General features: G+C 40.2%; 1 protein-coding gene across 1 annotated transcript in view; it reads right to left on the bottom strand.

Annotated features, from left to right (window-relative positions):
- Window positions 1-13,075, bottom strand: part of LRP5 (LDL receptor related protein 5) — a 141,974-nt gene that overhangs the window by 27,562 nt on the left and 101,337 nt on the right. Inside the window, exons 8-12 of the mRNA XM_048307064.1 lie at window positions 7,972-8,188; window positions 6,126-6,415; window positions 3,893-4,119; window positions 3,373-3,557; window positions 822-1,145 (exon numbers count right to left, since the gene is read on the bottom strand). Of these exons, the coding sequence (XP_048163021.1) occupies window positions 822-1,145; window positions 3,373-3,557; window positions 3,893-4,119; window positions 6,126-6,415; window positions 7,972-8,188 (1,243 nt within the window). The remainder of the gene's footprint in view (window positions 1-821; window positions 1,146-3,372; window positions 3,558-3,892; window positions 4,120-6,125; window positions 6,416-7,971; window positions 8,189-13,075) is intronic.

The following is a 13,075-nucleotide window of genomic DNA, read 5'->3' on the forward strand; positions in this document are numbered from 1 at the left end:
ATCCCCACAGAAGGAAAAGAATATTTAGAACAAAATCCCAGAGAGACACTAATATTCACAATGAAAATTAAGTAATTTATAATTGGAGGTTTTTGCTATTAAGCTGAAATGTTTCTTCCTATAGTTATAGAAGGAGATGAGGTTAAGTCTGCAGGACTTACCTTTCAAAAACTCATCCTTTCATTCAGTTAAAATTTCCTTATATGCTACTATGCAGGATGCTCGAAGCTTTGGGCTTTTGTGCTTTTTTAAATCAACAGCCCATTTTCTATTCATGTGTTATTTTTACTAGAAACTTAAGTTCCTATTGGACAGCCAGTCAACTGGCAGGCTCGTAATATCACATACAGGGAGAAAACAAACTTACATGTATTTCAAGGGCATCTGCAAGTTGTGCAGAATACTTAGGAGTTAGACTAACTACTTAGAAGTTAGACTACTTAACTGAATGTTATTTTAGCTGACTTTATTAAACATGTAAGAGAAAAAAGACATTTTTTGTTCGTAATTTCTTTTCCACCCACCTACACACTTAGGTAAGGAGTGGGAAAGCTTCACTCACACAGCTGAATCACTTAGAAAGCACTTCTGGTAAAACAAGAAAGACCAGACTTGATACCACTGTCATTTCTAAGACTTGAAATACAAATCTTCGTGCTTAGTACACATCACAAAAGTGGATATGAAATTCCATACTCTGTCCTCATATTCAAAGACCACCTTTAAAGCCAGAGCCTTTGAAACCCACTTGGGATCCCTTTCCTTTAAGCACCTGGGAGCCACAAGCACTGAAGAATATAGTAGCAAATAAAAAGGCTTACAACTACAGTTCCTGCTGTTGGGATCCAAGGTGTAATGAGCAGCACAGCCACACCTAAATCCATTTGGGATGGCAAGGCACAAGTGACCACAATGGCCATTATTTTGCACACAATCATTCAAGCCATCCTGACGAGAGGAATGGAAGACCAATATATCCATGACAAAATCCAGATGGCCCTGAATAAGTGTCCTGTTCTTCCCACTGGTCTTGTCTGCTCTTTCTATGCTGTGAAGATTCCAGTCTGTCCAGTAGATGTAGTCACTGTACTGGGTTAATCCAAATGGATGAGGTAGATCATCTGCTATGATTTCTCGTTCTTGTCCTACAAAAACAAGGATAACCAACTAAAGGACAATTCCCATGGCATAAAATGAAGACTGTGACTGGCATTCAGAAAAATCTTTTTTAAAATAAAACCTCATTTTCCAAAGCAGCATAATGGGATTCTTTATTAAGTAGTATCTGCTCAAGAGATAATGCAACCAGTGGCATTCAAAACCCTTACCCTGATACCCTCTTGCCTACAGAACAATTTGAAATGATGCCAGTGTACTGTAATTTAAATAAATACTACTTCATGTCTCATGCTTATCAACCCAAATAGACATGAAAAACATGTGCAAAAATACCACCAGCTCTGGTAATCACTTAGGCCAATAAAAAAGCCAACTAATACACATGAAAGCAACAACAAGCCTGAGATTCACAGAGAAACTGCTATGAGAAATTATGGTGCTTCACTCAAGAAACAAATCTTTTGCAGTTCAGTTTAACATACAGCTATCCCAAGAATTTAGGAAACCATTTGTTGGGCAGAAGTCTCAGTACTCCCACACTCAGTGGCTCAGTTAGCAACATTCACAACAGATTTAACACCTTCTAGAGCATGGCCTCTGACAGAGATGCATTACTGAAGTAGATAAAGTCTTACTGCAAACCACCTTCCTGAACATTTTCAAGCATAAGCCTCTATGAATCTCTGCCATCAAATGAAGATGTAGCCTTTATCAGCACCATCTCCTCCTGTCTCAAACGTCTAATGCCAGACTCTACGGAACACCTCACTTTTCTTCCTCTGCCCTACTTTCACCAAGACTTGAGAAAGAATAAAATAACCATAAACCAGAACATGAGGCCATTTCCTTATAAACCACCAGACATAAATATAGAGGCAACCTTCCCATGTAACTTTCAGGCATCTAAATTCTCCAAGTTAGGGGTACGGATATCCTGCATGCTCTCAGGGACTTCTTAGAGCAATTCTGGTCTGCAGTGATGAATTCAGGAGAAAGGCTCTTTTGAAGGAAGCAGATAAGCTGTATAATTGAATTTTCATAGTAGATGGAGGAAAATCTCCAAAAAGTGTGATTTTTTTTCCCCTGCTGTTTATAATGCCCAAGATTAAGCTGGAACAGCATTCACTCATCCACTTCAGAGTGCTTTATTCATCCCTCAACTGATGAGCCCACTTGCTGCAAGACTACCTGAGTCTTTATAATCTGCTGACTAAAAGGACATTGTACAACATGAGAAAAGTGAATGGGCACAAGTTTATGGGGCCTGATGAGACGCAGCTCCTGAGGCAACTGGCTGATGAGGTTGGCAAGCCTCTGTCCATGGTATTTGAAAAGCCATGAAGTTGACAGTGACTAGAAAAAAGGGAAACATTTTTAAAAGGGTAGAAAGAAGGACCCAGGGAACTACAGACCAGTAAGCCTCACCTCTGTGCCTGGGAAGATCATGGACCAGATCCTCCTGAAGGCAATGCTAAGGCACATGCAAGACAGAGGGGTGATATGACACAGGCAGCCCAGCTTCACTAAGGACAAATTGAGCCTGACCACCCTGGTGGCCTTCTACGATGGAATGACTTCAGAATCTCAGAATTCCAAAGATAAGCACACACAATGACAGCTTAAAAAAAAAAATCTCACTCTAAAAATATCTTTTCACAGATTAAAAAACAAACAAACAAAAAACCTAGTTGCAGTGAAATTATGTATATTGTCAGTCAGAGCACACCCCTCGTATGTGTAAATGAAATCCCAATGGAAAACATGAACATGTGTAAAGTTGTATCTGAAACATACACTGCAGAAGTAGCTGCACAACCTTTCAGCTTCTCAGAAATGCAAGAAGTATTTTGGTTTAGAACTAATACAACTGATCTGAAGACAGAAATAAGAGATAATACTTCAACAGAATATTAGTGTCCAGGCTGAAATGTCAGGTATGATGTACACTGAACCTGTAGTTGTCCTCACTTTGAGAACTCAGAGGCCATCTCTGCTTTGGAACAACACAGACAGTTTCACACCAATAGAGAGAAATGACATCTTATCTCACCACCATTAGAAATCACCATACGCTTATTAATTTATGAAGGTTTTTTTAATATTCTAAACACTTAGCTCTCCATTTCCTTTCATAAGAAAATATACACACAGATTTACTACCAGTTATATTATTCAAATTTCATATTATTCAATTACTTTACTATGGCCAGTGTATATTTCTGTACTGGCTGGTGTAATATAACACTAGATTACCCAGCATATTTGATGACTCAATCATGCTTGTGTCTAAGTCAGTCCAGTAGAGCCTTTGGTCCACATAATCAATAGTGAGGTCATTGGCACGCCCCACTTTGTCCACCAAAGTGATGCTGTTTGTCCCATCCATGTAGGCTCGAACAATCCTGGGTTTACCTCCCCACTCAGTCCAATACATGTACCTGCAATGAGAATGCAACAAAAACAGGACATCAGCCAGGTATGATGGTGTTTAGCTGGATGCTTTGACTTTTCTAAATTTCTTTGCAGCACTTGAAAAAAAAAACCAACCAAGAATAACCCACGTGGTTATGTGCAGCATCACAATACTCCTTTTTTTACACGAAGGCAGAATAGTATTTTTGACAATTATTAATTTTTCATTGTAACCCATAGGATTGTGTAAGGTTTATAGCTTTTTCAAAGACTCTGAAGAAACAGAGCTGTGTAACCTGCCAAATAACTTGCCACATACAGGAACACTCACACAAAGCTTTGAAAAACAAGAGTCCCTTACCCTTTGGTGGGATCAAGAGCCAGAGACCTTGGGTTGTCCAAGTCCTTCCACACAAGGACCTGCCTATACTGTCCATCCAGGCGGGCTACTTCGATGCGATTGGTTCCAGTATCTGCCCAGTAGAGGTTCTTTCCCATCCAGTCTACAGCCATTCCCTCAGGATAATCTAGCCCAAACTCAATCACATGTTCAACAGAGCTCCCATTCATGAAAGCTCGGCTTATGGTCTGGAAAACAATTGTGTAAAAATATGACAGTGTTTATGGATACCCCAGTGAAATAAAAGGGAATAATTATCATGAAGTTTGGTGTACAAAAAGAACTTAGTACAAAAAAACCCAGCCATTGTTACATTTTAAAAAATTAATTTCTGTTGTCAAAAAAGACACAGAAATTCTCAGGAGAAAAACACCTGAATTTTCAGAAAACTAGTGGTTTCTGATGGCCAGACCAAGACATCTGAAAAGGACATGATTTTCAGAAAGCAGTATATAGCTGCAGATTCTTCCTTTACCCCTCCCCCCCTCTTCTATCTGTGCACAAGAAGCTGTTTTTAAAAATTATTTAATTCACTGTAATGTTTTTAAGTCTCAGAAACACATCTCAGTGGCATCTAAATTCAATTGTTTCTCATAAACAGTCACCTGGAGCACGTTTACTGCTCCCATCTACATTTTGGTTATGCACACTCATCAAAATAAGGCATAGGGCATGGACTGCACACATACAAATAAGTCACTCCTGACAGCACTGGAACAAACCCCAGGTAAATAGTAACTTCCAGGACCAATTACCCACCCTTGCTTATCAACTGCTGAGCAATCAGTCTACATGCCTGCCAGTATTTCAGCTATTGATTTCTTAATAATTTGATACATGAATGTGTAAGGGTCAGAGAGACTTTATATTTTTAAAGGTAAATGCCAAACCCAGAAATCACATAGTGTAGTTTTTGAAAATGCATCCTCCTATAACCAGAGGCAGGAGGAGATCAGGGAAGTGGTGGTCACCAAAGGAAAGGGAGATGACTATAAGCTCTGAAGTTACAATATCTGCTGCTAAGCAGCTGGATGTGGGGGACAAGGGGAATGAGAACACAGAGGTGCTGGAAGATACCTGGTGTGTATACAAAAATACAGTATGCTGGAAAATTCAGGAGGCAACAAACAAGTAAAATGTTTTCCAGTCCTGCACAGAGTGAGACTGAGATCTACTCACTGATGCAGCTGGAGTAATGTGGTTTCCAGTACAAATGGTTAAGATGTCCATAACTCCTGCTCTCCAAGTGCTTGTGCGAGATTTATTTAGTAACTGTGTCTACACTACACTAATTTATTACATTGGCACTCTTCCTGAAGGAACGGTATCCACACCACAAGCAGCACTGTTACCACTGAAGCACAGCCCTCATTAGTCTTCACAGAGAAGCTATGGAAACTGCACGAGCCCTGCAGGCTCCACAAGTGAGATTTGCCATATTGTGGCTTGGGCACACTGGCAAGGAAACTCTGATTGCTCTTGGAAAACCTATTAAGAGTCTAAATAGAACAATTTAGTTACAGTAAAGTGAATCTGTCATTTTCTACCATATACTTAGTTCACTTCAAAAGGCCAAGTAACACTGATGAAGAGCACAACCCTCACCTTAGCACACACTTGGATGTGAACCAAACATCACAGGAAATGTCAAACTTCTGGGGAACACACTGAGATAGAACTGGGGGCAAGTGGGCCATTAACACAGTGTGGAGGAGACTGGACAAGTCCCCTGGCTTTTTCTGTGCCAATCTGGAGCCACAGACTAGCAGCAAACAATCCTAAGTTCACTTGTCAGATGTTAATATTGAGTACAATTGTCTTTCAAGTCAAAACTGGAAGAGGATAGAAAGGTCAGGGGGGGTTGCTGAGCTCAGTGTTCAAATTACTCTACTCTGTGACATAAAACCAGCTTTTTTACAGCAGATACATATATGGATGCAACACATCCCGCATCCAAGACTTGGGCATTCGGTACAAGCAGACACCACTTTGGATCTTTATTTGAAGCAGGAAGACGCCTGTCACCCTACTGTGCATTCAGCAGTGCAACTGTCTTCATCTCCAAGGGTCTCCTTGGATGCAATTCAATGACAACACTGGCAACTGCAGGACAGATCATGTAACAGAGACCTTTGTTAGATCAAAGTAACTGCTCTATGGCTTTATATTCGAGGAATTCACACATCAGTAATACCTTCAAACTAACATCAGTCCAATAGATTCTGTTATCAGAGACATCAAAATCCAGAGCAGATGCTTCCTTGACTCCAGTAAGAGGAATAGCGACATCATTATTATTGGTTTCAAGGGAAATCCTATGAATTGCTGCTCTGCTTGTGAAAACTAAGAAGGCTTCAGGAATGATGCAAGTCTTCATGTCACTCAACAGCTCAAGGCCAATGGGACAGGCACACCTGGCCTCCTGGGGTGTAAAGAAACACAGATGGCTGCAGCCTCCATTGTTCTCTGCGCATGAATTAGTGCCTTAAAAAAAAAATAAATAAACAAAACAACAAACCAAAACAGATATTAATGCATTGAATTAGTTCCTTAAAAAAATTCCAAAAAAACCAACAACCAAAACAAAACAGGTATTAGTGCATTGTGAAGGTAACGGGGAAAGGGAAGCATGGGAGGTTGAGCAAAAACACAGTATAATTTTCCAAAATAACTTAACACTATGGGCTGTCAGCAGGGAATTCTAAAAAAAATAAAAAACACTCCAAGTGGATTCTTTCCATCTACCCAGGATTATGGAGCTGGACCTGTCCCTCCTATTGTACAAATACCATCTACAAACACCTCTTTCTTGTCTCCCCAAAGATTAAATTTGTTCACTGAAGGCAGATAATGAATTAGCTATTTTTGACCAAGTACTCCATCTTTGTATCTCCTTGAAACCATCAGTTTTTACAAATGTTCAGTGACACAAAGGGTGAGAAAAGAGCTGGATAATCACAGTCCTCTCCCACCTGTTTAATTTAAAGCTGAGAAGATTCATTAGCAGAAGCAATTCCAACAAGATCACCACAATCTCACACTTATTTTTTCATGTGATGAGGACGAAAGGTGTAGGGGAGAGTAAGGACCAACAGATAAATGAGTGCCTTTCTCCATCTGCTGGAACCAAGGATGTAGGTATTTAAAGAATGTTACCACACACACACAGAAAAAAAAGAGTTCTCAAAGATCAGTCTCAACCAGTGCTCTTTTCATTTTCCCTTTTTAGGGCATATGTATTTCAGACTGATGCCATAACCTGCAGCTTGAGGACTTCATTATTTTTCAAGTAGAGAAGGCTGGAAATCCACATACTGTCAGGGTATGATTTAACATACTTAATGTGATTCCATTGCGACTCTTCTCACTAATTTTAACAGCTGACTAATGAATCTGTTTACTGCTATACCCGAATTTGGGTGTTCCAGGTAGCTGGAAAATCTGTGGTGCACTGAAGCCCGGAGCTCCTGTGACATACTTGCTGCAGAGTGCCAGCAGAGGACCTAAAGCACTGGCTGTACCTTTCAGAGATGCAATGGAAGGACATGGAGATCCAGCCGCTGATCCCATGCTAAGGGCAAGTTTTAGTTAAGATTTAGGTACAACTGAGGTGTTAAGAGTTAATATATAAGTGCCACATACTTAGAGGCAACGTTTTAATGGTGACTGACTGTGCCTATACCACCCAACAGTGAAAAGCACTCTGCTAACTGGACATCACGGGACCTTGCACTGGAAGAAAAGAGCAGCAGGAAATAGAGCATTTCTGTGAGAATAATGATTCCTATGGCATAGAGGAATAAAATTATCTTAAAAATTCAAAGAGTGTAGTGAAAGCTGTGGAAGACTTATGTCACTAAAAACTGGAAGCTACTTCTTTTGCAACACTGCATTTTCCCAACTTTAGAAACAATAGGCTCATTTTCCTTTCAAACCCATCAGATCACAGTTACTCTCATTACAAGTGATCAACAGCTGCTTAATGAAAGCAAGCCCATCGAGAGACTCCCACAGACCCATGCTATGTTGCCCATGCTTACCAAACACTTTGGTAACACTCGTTGCCTTAAGGCCCATTAAATCTGGCAGCTGATCAATAATGATGTCTCTGCTGGCCTTTATCTTGTGAACTCTTTCAATGCTTCGTCTCTGCCAGTCAGTCCAGTAGATGTAATCTCCCAGCAGTGTGAACCCAAATATATGTGGAAGCTTGTCTTCTAGGAGGGTTTTCCTCATTGTTCCGTCAACATTTATGACCTGTGGGATGCCCAAAAAAAAAAAAAGGAAAAGGAAAAAATAATCTTTGATGTGGGTACAATTCAAATGGCAATATCAATTGGATTTTGAACAATTACTGCTATGCAAGAACCTCCTGGAATTCCCAGCATGTCCTTTCAAAAGAACATACCTCTAGGACTGTCGAAAATTAAATATACTGAAATGGCAAGACTGAAAGTGGCTTACATCACCCCGTCTCCACTGAAAAATCCAAGCAACTTGAATTTAACTTGCATCAGTTCAAACCTGCAAAGACTGCTGCAGAGGGAGTGTTTTTTGGGATGGGAGTGAGATTCAAGGGATTTTTAACCTCCATTTATGTCTTGGTCTCACTACAGAACCCTCTCCACAGAAACAAGGGATTGCTGGAGTGAACTTCAGTCCTCAATCATGGGGAACAGAGGCCATCAAAATTCCTTCAGAGCATAACAAGGCCATGTAAAATCTTTGCTTTCTGAAATTTTGGGGTTTTTATACCATAACAGAGTTACATTTTCCCCACTCTGATATGGAATAAGTATTGCTTTATAAAAAATTTTTTTACTGAAGCTGCAGAGAAGGAAAAATAATTTTGGAGATGGAATAAGCCCCACAAACGTACATATATACATATATACGTGCTACTGGTTAATGATTTCATAATCAATTACTACAATGACCTTGTGCTATGACTCTACTTTGGCAGAAGGAAAGGGATTCATATAGTCTGACCCTGTTCAGCAATCACTGGGTAAGACAGGAAATTAAAATGTCCATGTGCCACATGCCTAAAGTCACCTCCATCTACTACACAAACTGCAATAATCTTTTCAATCACCCAGACATCTCTTACCCACAGCAATGAATGTGTATTTATAGGACCAGGACAAAATATTTATCTGACAAACCCCTGGATTCCTCTCCTTATTGCAGTTGGTAGCTGCAATGTATCTACTTTATTTCTAAGGTGCTGTTTGAAAATTTGTACTGTGAGTGGCACCAAGTTCATAGTAAAACCAAAACAAAAAAACCACAACTTAAGACAATTTATTTTCCAACATGATCCAGTCAAATCTCCATTTTTTGCTTGAAATGCTTTACAGATGGACAACTGCTCTGCTCTAGTTTAGGCTATCATTATCTGTGATTGAGATTTTAAATAGTCTCCTCTTGTTACTATTTGGAAATTATTTGTTTATTCAGACTCATATTAAACCTGTACCTTGTTACCAGGTGATTAAGCTGCTTTCACCATGCAGTGCTTCTATTGTCTTCTGATTTAAGGACCTAACTTTTAAATTTCTAAGTGTTTGAGCAATGTTTATTCTTTATTACAAATACCTATAACTTTATTGCAGTTTAATATTAAACCATTAAGTGCCTAAATGTGGGCAGTCAGAATCAACCATCACTTTTACCACAATTTAATAGAGTTGTAAGGCTCTGTTCATATACAATTAACAGCAGAAGCACCTAAAATTAATTTTTTTAACATGACCAATAACAATTACCACATCCTTCTAAACTAGCATGTGACTTTCACTATGTTCATGCACACACAGTAGATATCCAAATAAATTTTAAAATGAAATCTCCACTTTAATACCTTATAATACTCTATAAATTTGTGAAAACAATACGCATTTTGATTTGATTGGCCATAAATGAAAGTAATTTCCCCAAGCTGAGCCTGTTTTGCCCATGACAGTAATTGCTGAGAGATCTCTCCCTGTCCTTATCTTGATCCATGAGCCTTTCATTGCATTTTCTCTCCCCTGTCCTGCTGGGGAGTGGAGCGACAGAGCTGCTTTGGTGGGCAGCTGGCATCCAGCCAAAGCCAACCCACCACACACGAGGGACATGCACTGGATTTTCCAGCTACCACCAACCAAACAGCAGAGGTGAGCAGTCAGCTACTGTTACAACTGTACCTACCTATGCTGTGCACAAAAATCATTGCCATAGCAGATGTGAATTTGAACAGAAGCTACAATGTACACCTCTGGATTCCTTCCGGACAAAAAGCCTCCTGCTGGAGACAGTTAAAAATAACACTGGCATTCCTGTAAACTAAGTTTCAAGGGAGCTTTGTATCAGCCCATCAACTTAGGATTCTTCTACTACTTGATGGAATAGCAGAGACTGAAGATTAATATCTTTTCATTTTGTTAAGCTAAATAGAGTACATTAAAAAAAAAAAAAAAAAAGCCATATCTGTGGTTAAAAGCCAAATGGTTCTGCAATTATGTCATTACATCATGTCCAGGCAAACCCCAAGTGCTCACTTATTTAGAACACTATTAGTCCCACAGGCAATACTGCAGGTTCAAAAGTTTGTCACGCATACTCAGGTGCTGGAGACAAACTGGTGCCACACTAAGTAAACAGGACACCATTTCCCTTACAACAGTGCATCGGCAGGATGAGGATGAAACTTCCACATTTCCATCTACTTTTACAGAAATGGACAGTAAAAGTATAATTCAAATACTAGAGCTGCTGACTAAAATGTATAAGTGAAGATTGAATCCAAGGATGCAGACATATTTATTTAAATCCATGCACATCTGTGGATGTTGCAGACAACACCAAGCTGTTGAACTTCAGGAATCTCATGAAGTTCAACAAGACCAAGTGCAAGATGCTGCACCTGGGTCAGGGTAAACCCTGGTATTGATACAGGCTGGGGTATGATGGGATTGAAAGCAGCCCTGCTGAGGACATGGGTGTTCTGGTGGGTGAAAGAATCTCCAGGCCAGCCATGTGTGCTCCCAGCCCGGAAAGTCACTCATATCCTGAGCCGGATCCAAAGCAGCACAGCCAGAAGTAGAGAGAGGTGATTCTCCCCCTCTACTCTGCTCTGGGGAGACCCCACCTGGAGTACTGCATCCAGTTCTGGGGTCCCAGTACAAGAGAGACTGAGAGCTGATTCAGAGGAGGGCCACAAAAATCATCAGGAGGCTGGAATACTTCTGCTGTGAAGAAAGGCTGAGGGAAGAGAAGGCTCTGGTGAGACCTTACTGCGGCACTCTCAGATTATAAGGCTGTTCAACATAGGTCCAAAATGTGGAATCAGACAGCAATAAAATGTTTAATAGCTTATATTTTGGCTAAGAAAATGATGGAATAAATGCTTGCTGTCTCCCAAACATTCCTCCCCAATACTATGGGCAGAACACCTACAAATCCAAGCAGGCTTCCCTTGCATGCAGTAAGAACAGCTCTGACTTGGAGGATCTTTCTGTGCTGTGAGCAGTCGAGCCCTCTAAGTGATAGTTACTTCATGGCAACAAGCAGGAAATGCTAACTCTCTCCCTGAGGTGATCTTATAGTAGGAGCCAGGGCAAAGCTTGAACAGGGAGGTGTCACATGCAGGTCAATACAGGTACATGTACACAGTCTTTACTTCAAATTTTGCTGCCATCCACCTTCCCAGAGATACAGCTCCACTCTAGTATATCAGATGAAACCAGGAGGATTCAAACTAAAAATCTACAAACAGTCCTCACAATATGGCCAAAGGCATAACTCCTGTTATTAAGTCAGCACTTCCCATTTCTTCAAAGGGACTGGAATAATACCGTAAGATCTTTACCCTCTCCTTTCCAAATTCGAACATCTTCTCAACTCAACAGACCACTAAAAGTCTGTGGAAATAGCACATCATGTAAATATTTACCATGTTGTTCTTCTGCTGGTGATATTGGGACTGCAAGAACATTTATAATATATATGTACAACATGCAGGAAAGACAAGAAAAGATAATAAAATACCATATTAACTCATCTTTTAATATTTGACAATTAACATCTGTTGGCTGCAGACAAAAGGCAAGACTTTAAGGTGCAATCCTTATAATTTAGCACAAATTGACTAGAATAGGCTGTATTCCACTCAGGGTTTTCTTTCTCTCTCTGCAAGTGATAAATGGATCTCAAAGGATAAATGAAACACTAAATGTGTTGTGCTTTACACACGAAACACTGAAAGCCCCTGATTAGTCTCAAGACTTCAATGACAAATCTCCTAATGAGGCATTGCCAAGCTCAGCTAAAATCTGTTGTGGGCAAAGTGAAATCAACATCAAACGCCTTAATGAACTGAATTACACAAAAAACACGAGAAGGTGATAAGGTGTGATTTTTTTTTAGATGCTGCTGCAATGTATGCAAAATGATTTTACAAATATTTCTAAATATAACACTCAAAAGCTCTTGGCTCTTTGAAGAAGATTAAAGTAAAAGAATGCAATTAAATTCCACACATCAGCATGATTCATGTAGTCAAGCTGTATTTCAGGTGCATCTGTGAAAAAAAACAGCTATTCAGCGTAGATACAGGACATCTTTTGACAAGAACAACAAAGAGACCTCTAAGACCTTACTCCTATTTTTCAGTCACTAGGATAAAACAAAATTTATTCGATTGCTACAGACAAAGCTGTAGTCAAGTGGAAATCAATTCTTGGGCTGAGCTAAATCACTATGTGAGCAGACATAGCAGGTTGGCAACAGTAAAATGACACATTTGACATATTCAGGAGACTCATGGTGGGCTTGTGGCTCTGTGAGTCTTGTGGGAAGCTACAATTTTGCTGTGAGGGTGACTGAGAACTGGAACAGGTTGCTCAAGGAGGCTGAGGAGTGTCCATCCTTGAAGCTATTCAAAAGTGATCTGGTCATGGCCCCGAGCACCCATCTCCAGGTGGCCCTGCTTGAGCAGGGGTTTGGACCAACTGAGCTCCAGAGGTCCCTTCCAACCTCAGCCTTTCTCTGAATGGCTTCTAAGGATTCTCACCAGCAGACTGAAATGGCACCTCAAGTGAACATGCCCAGCCTTCTCTGGCTTGAGAAAGACCTTGTGAGACAGATCAGGTAGGTGGCATG

The sequence above is a fragment of the Corvus hawaiiensis genome, chromosome 6 (genome assembly GCF_020740725.1).
Source record: "Corvus hawaiiensis isolate bCorHaw1 chromosome 6, bCorHaw1.pri.cur, whole genome shotgun sequence".
Classification (NCBI taxonomy): Eukaryota; Metazoa; Chordata; class Aves; order Passeriformes; family Corvidae; genus Corvus; species Corvus hawaiiensis.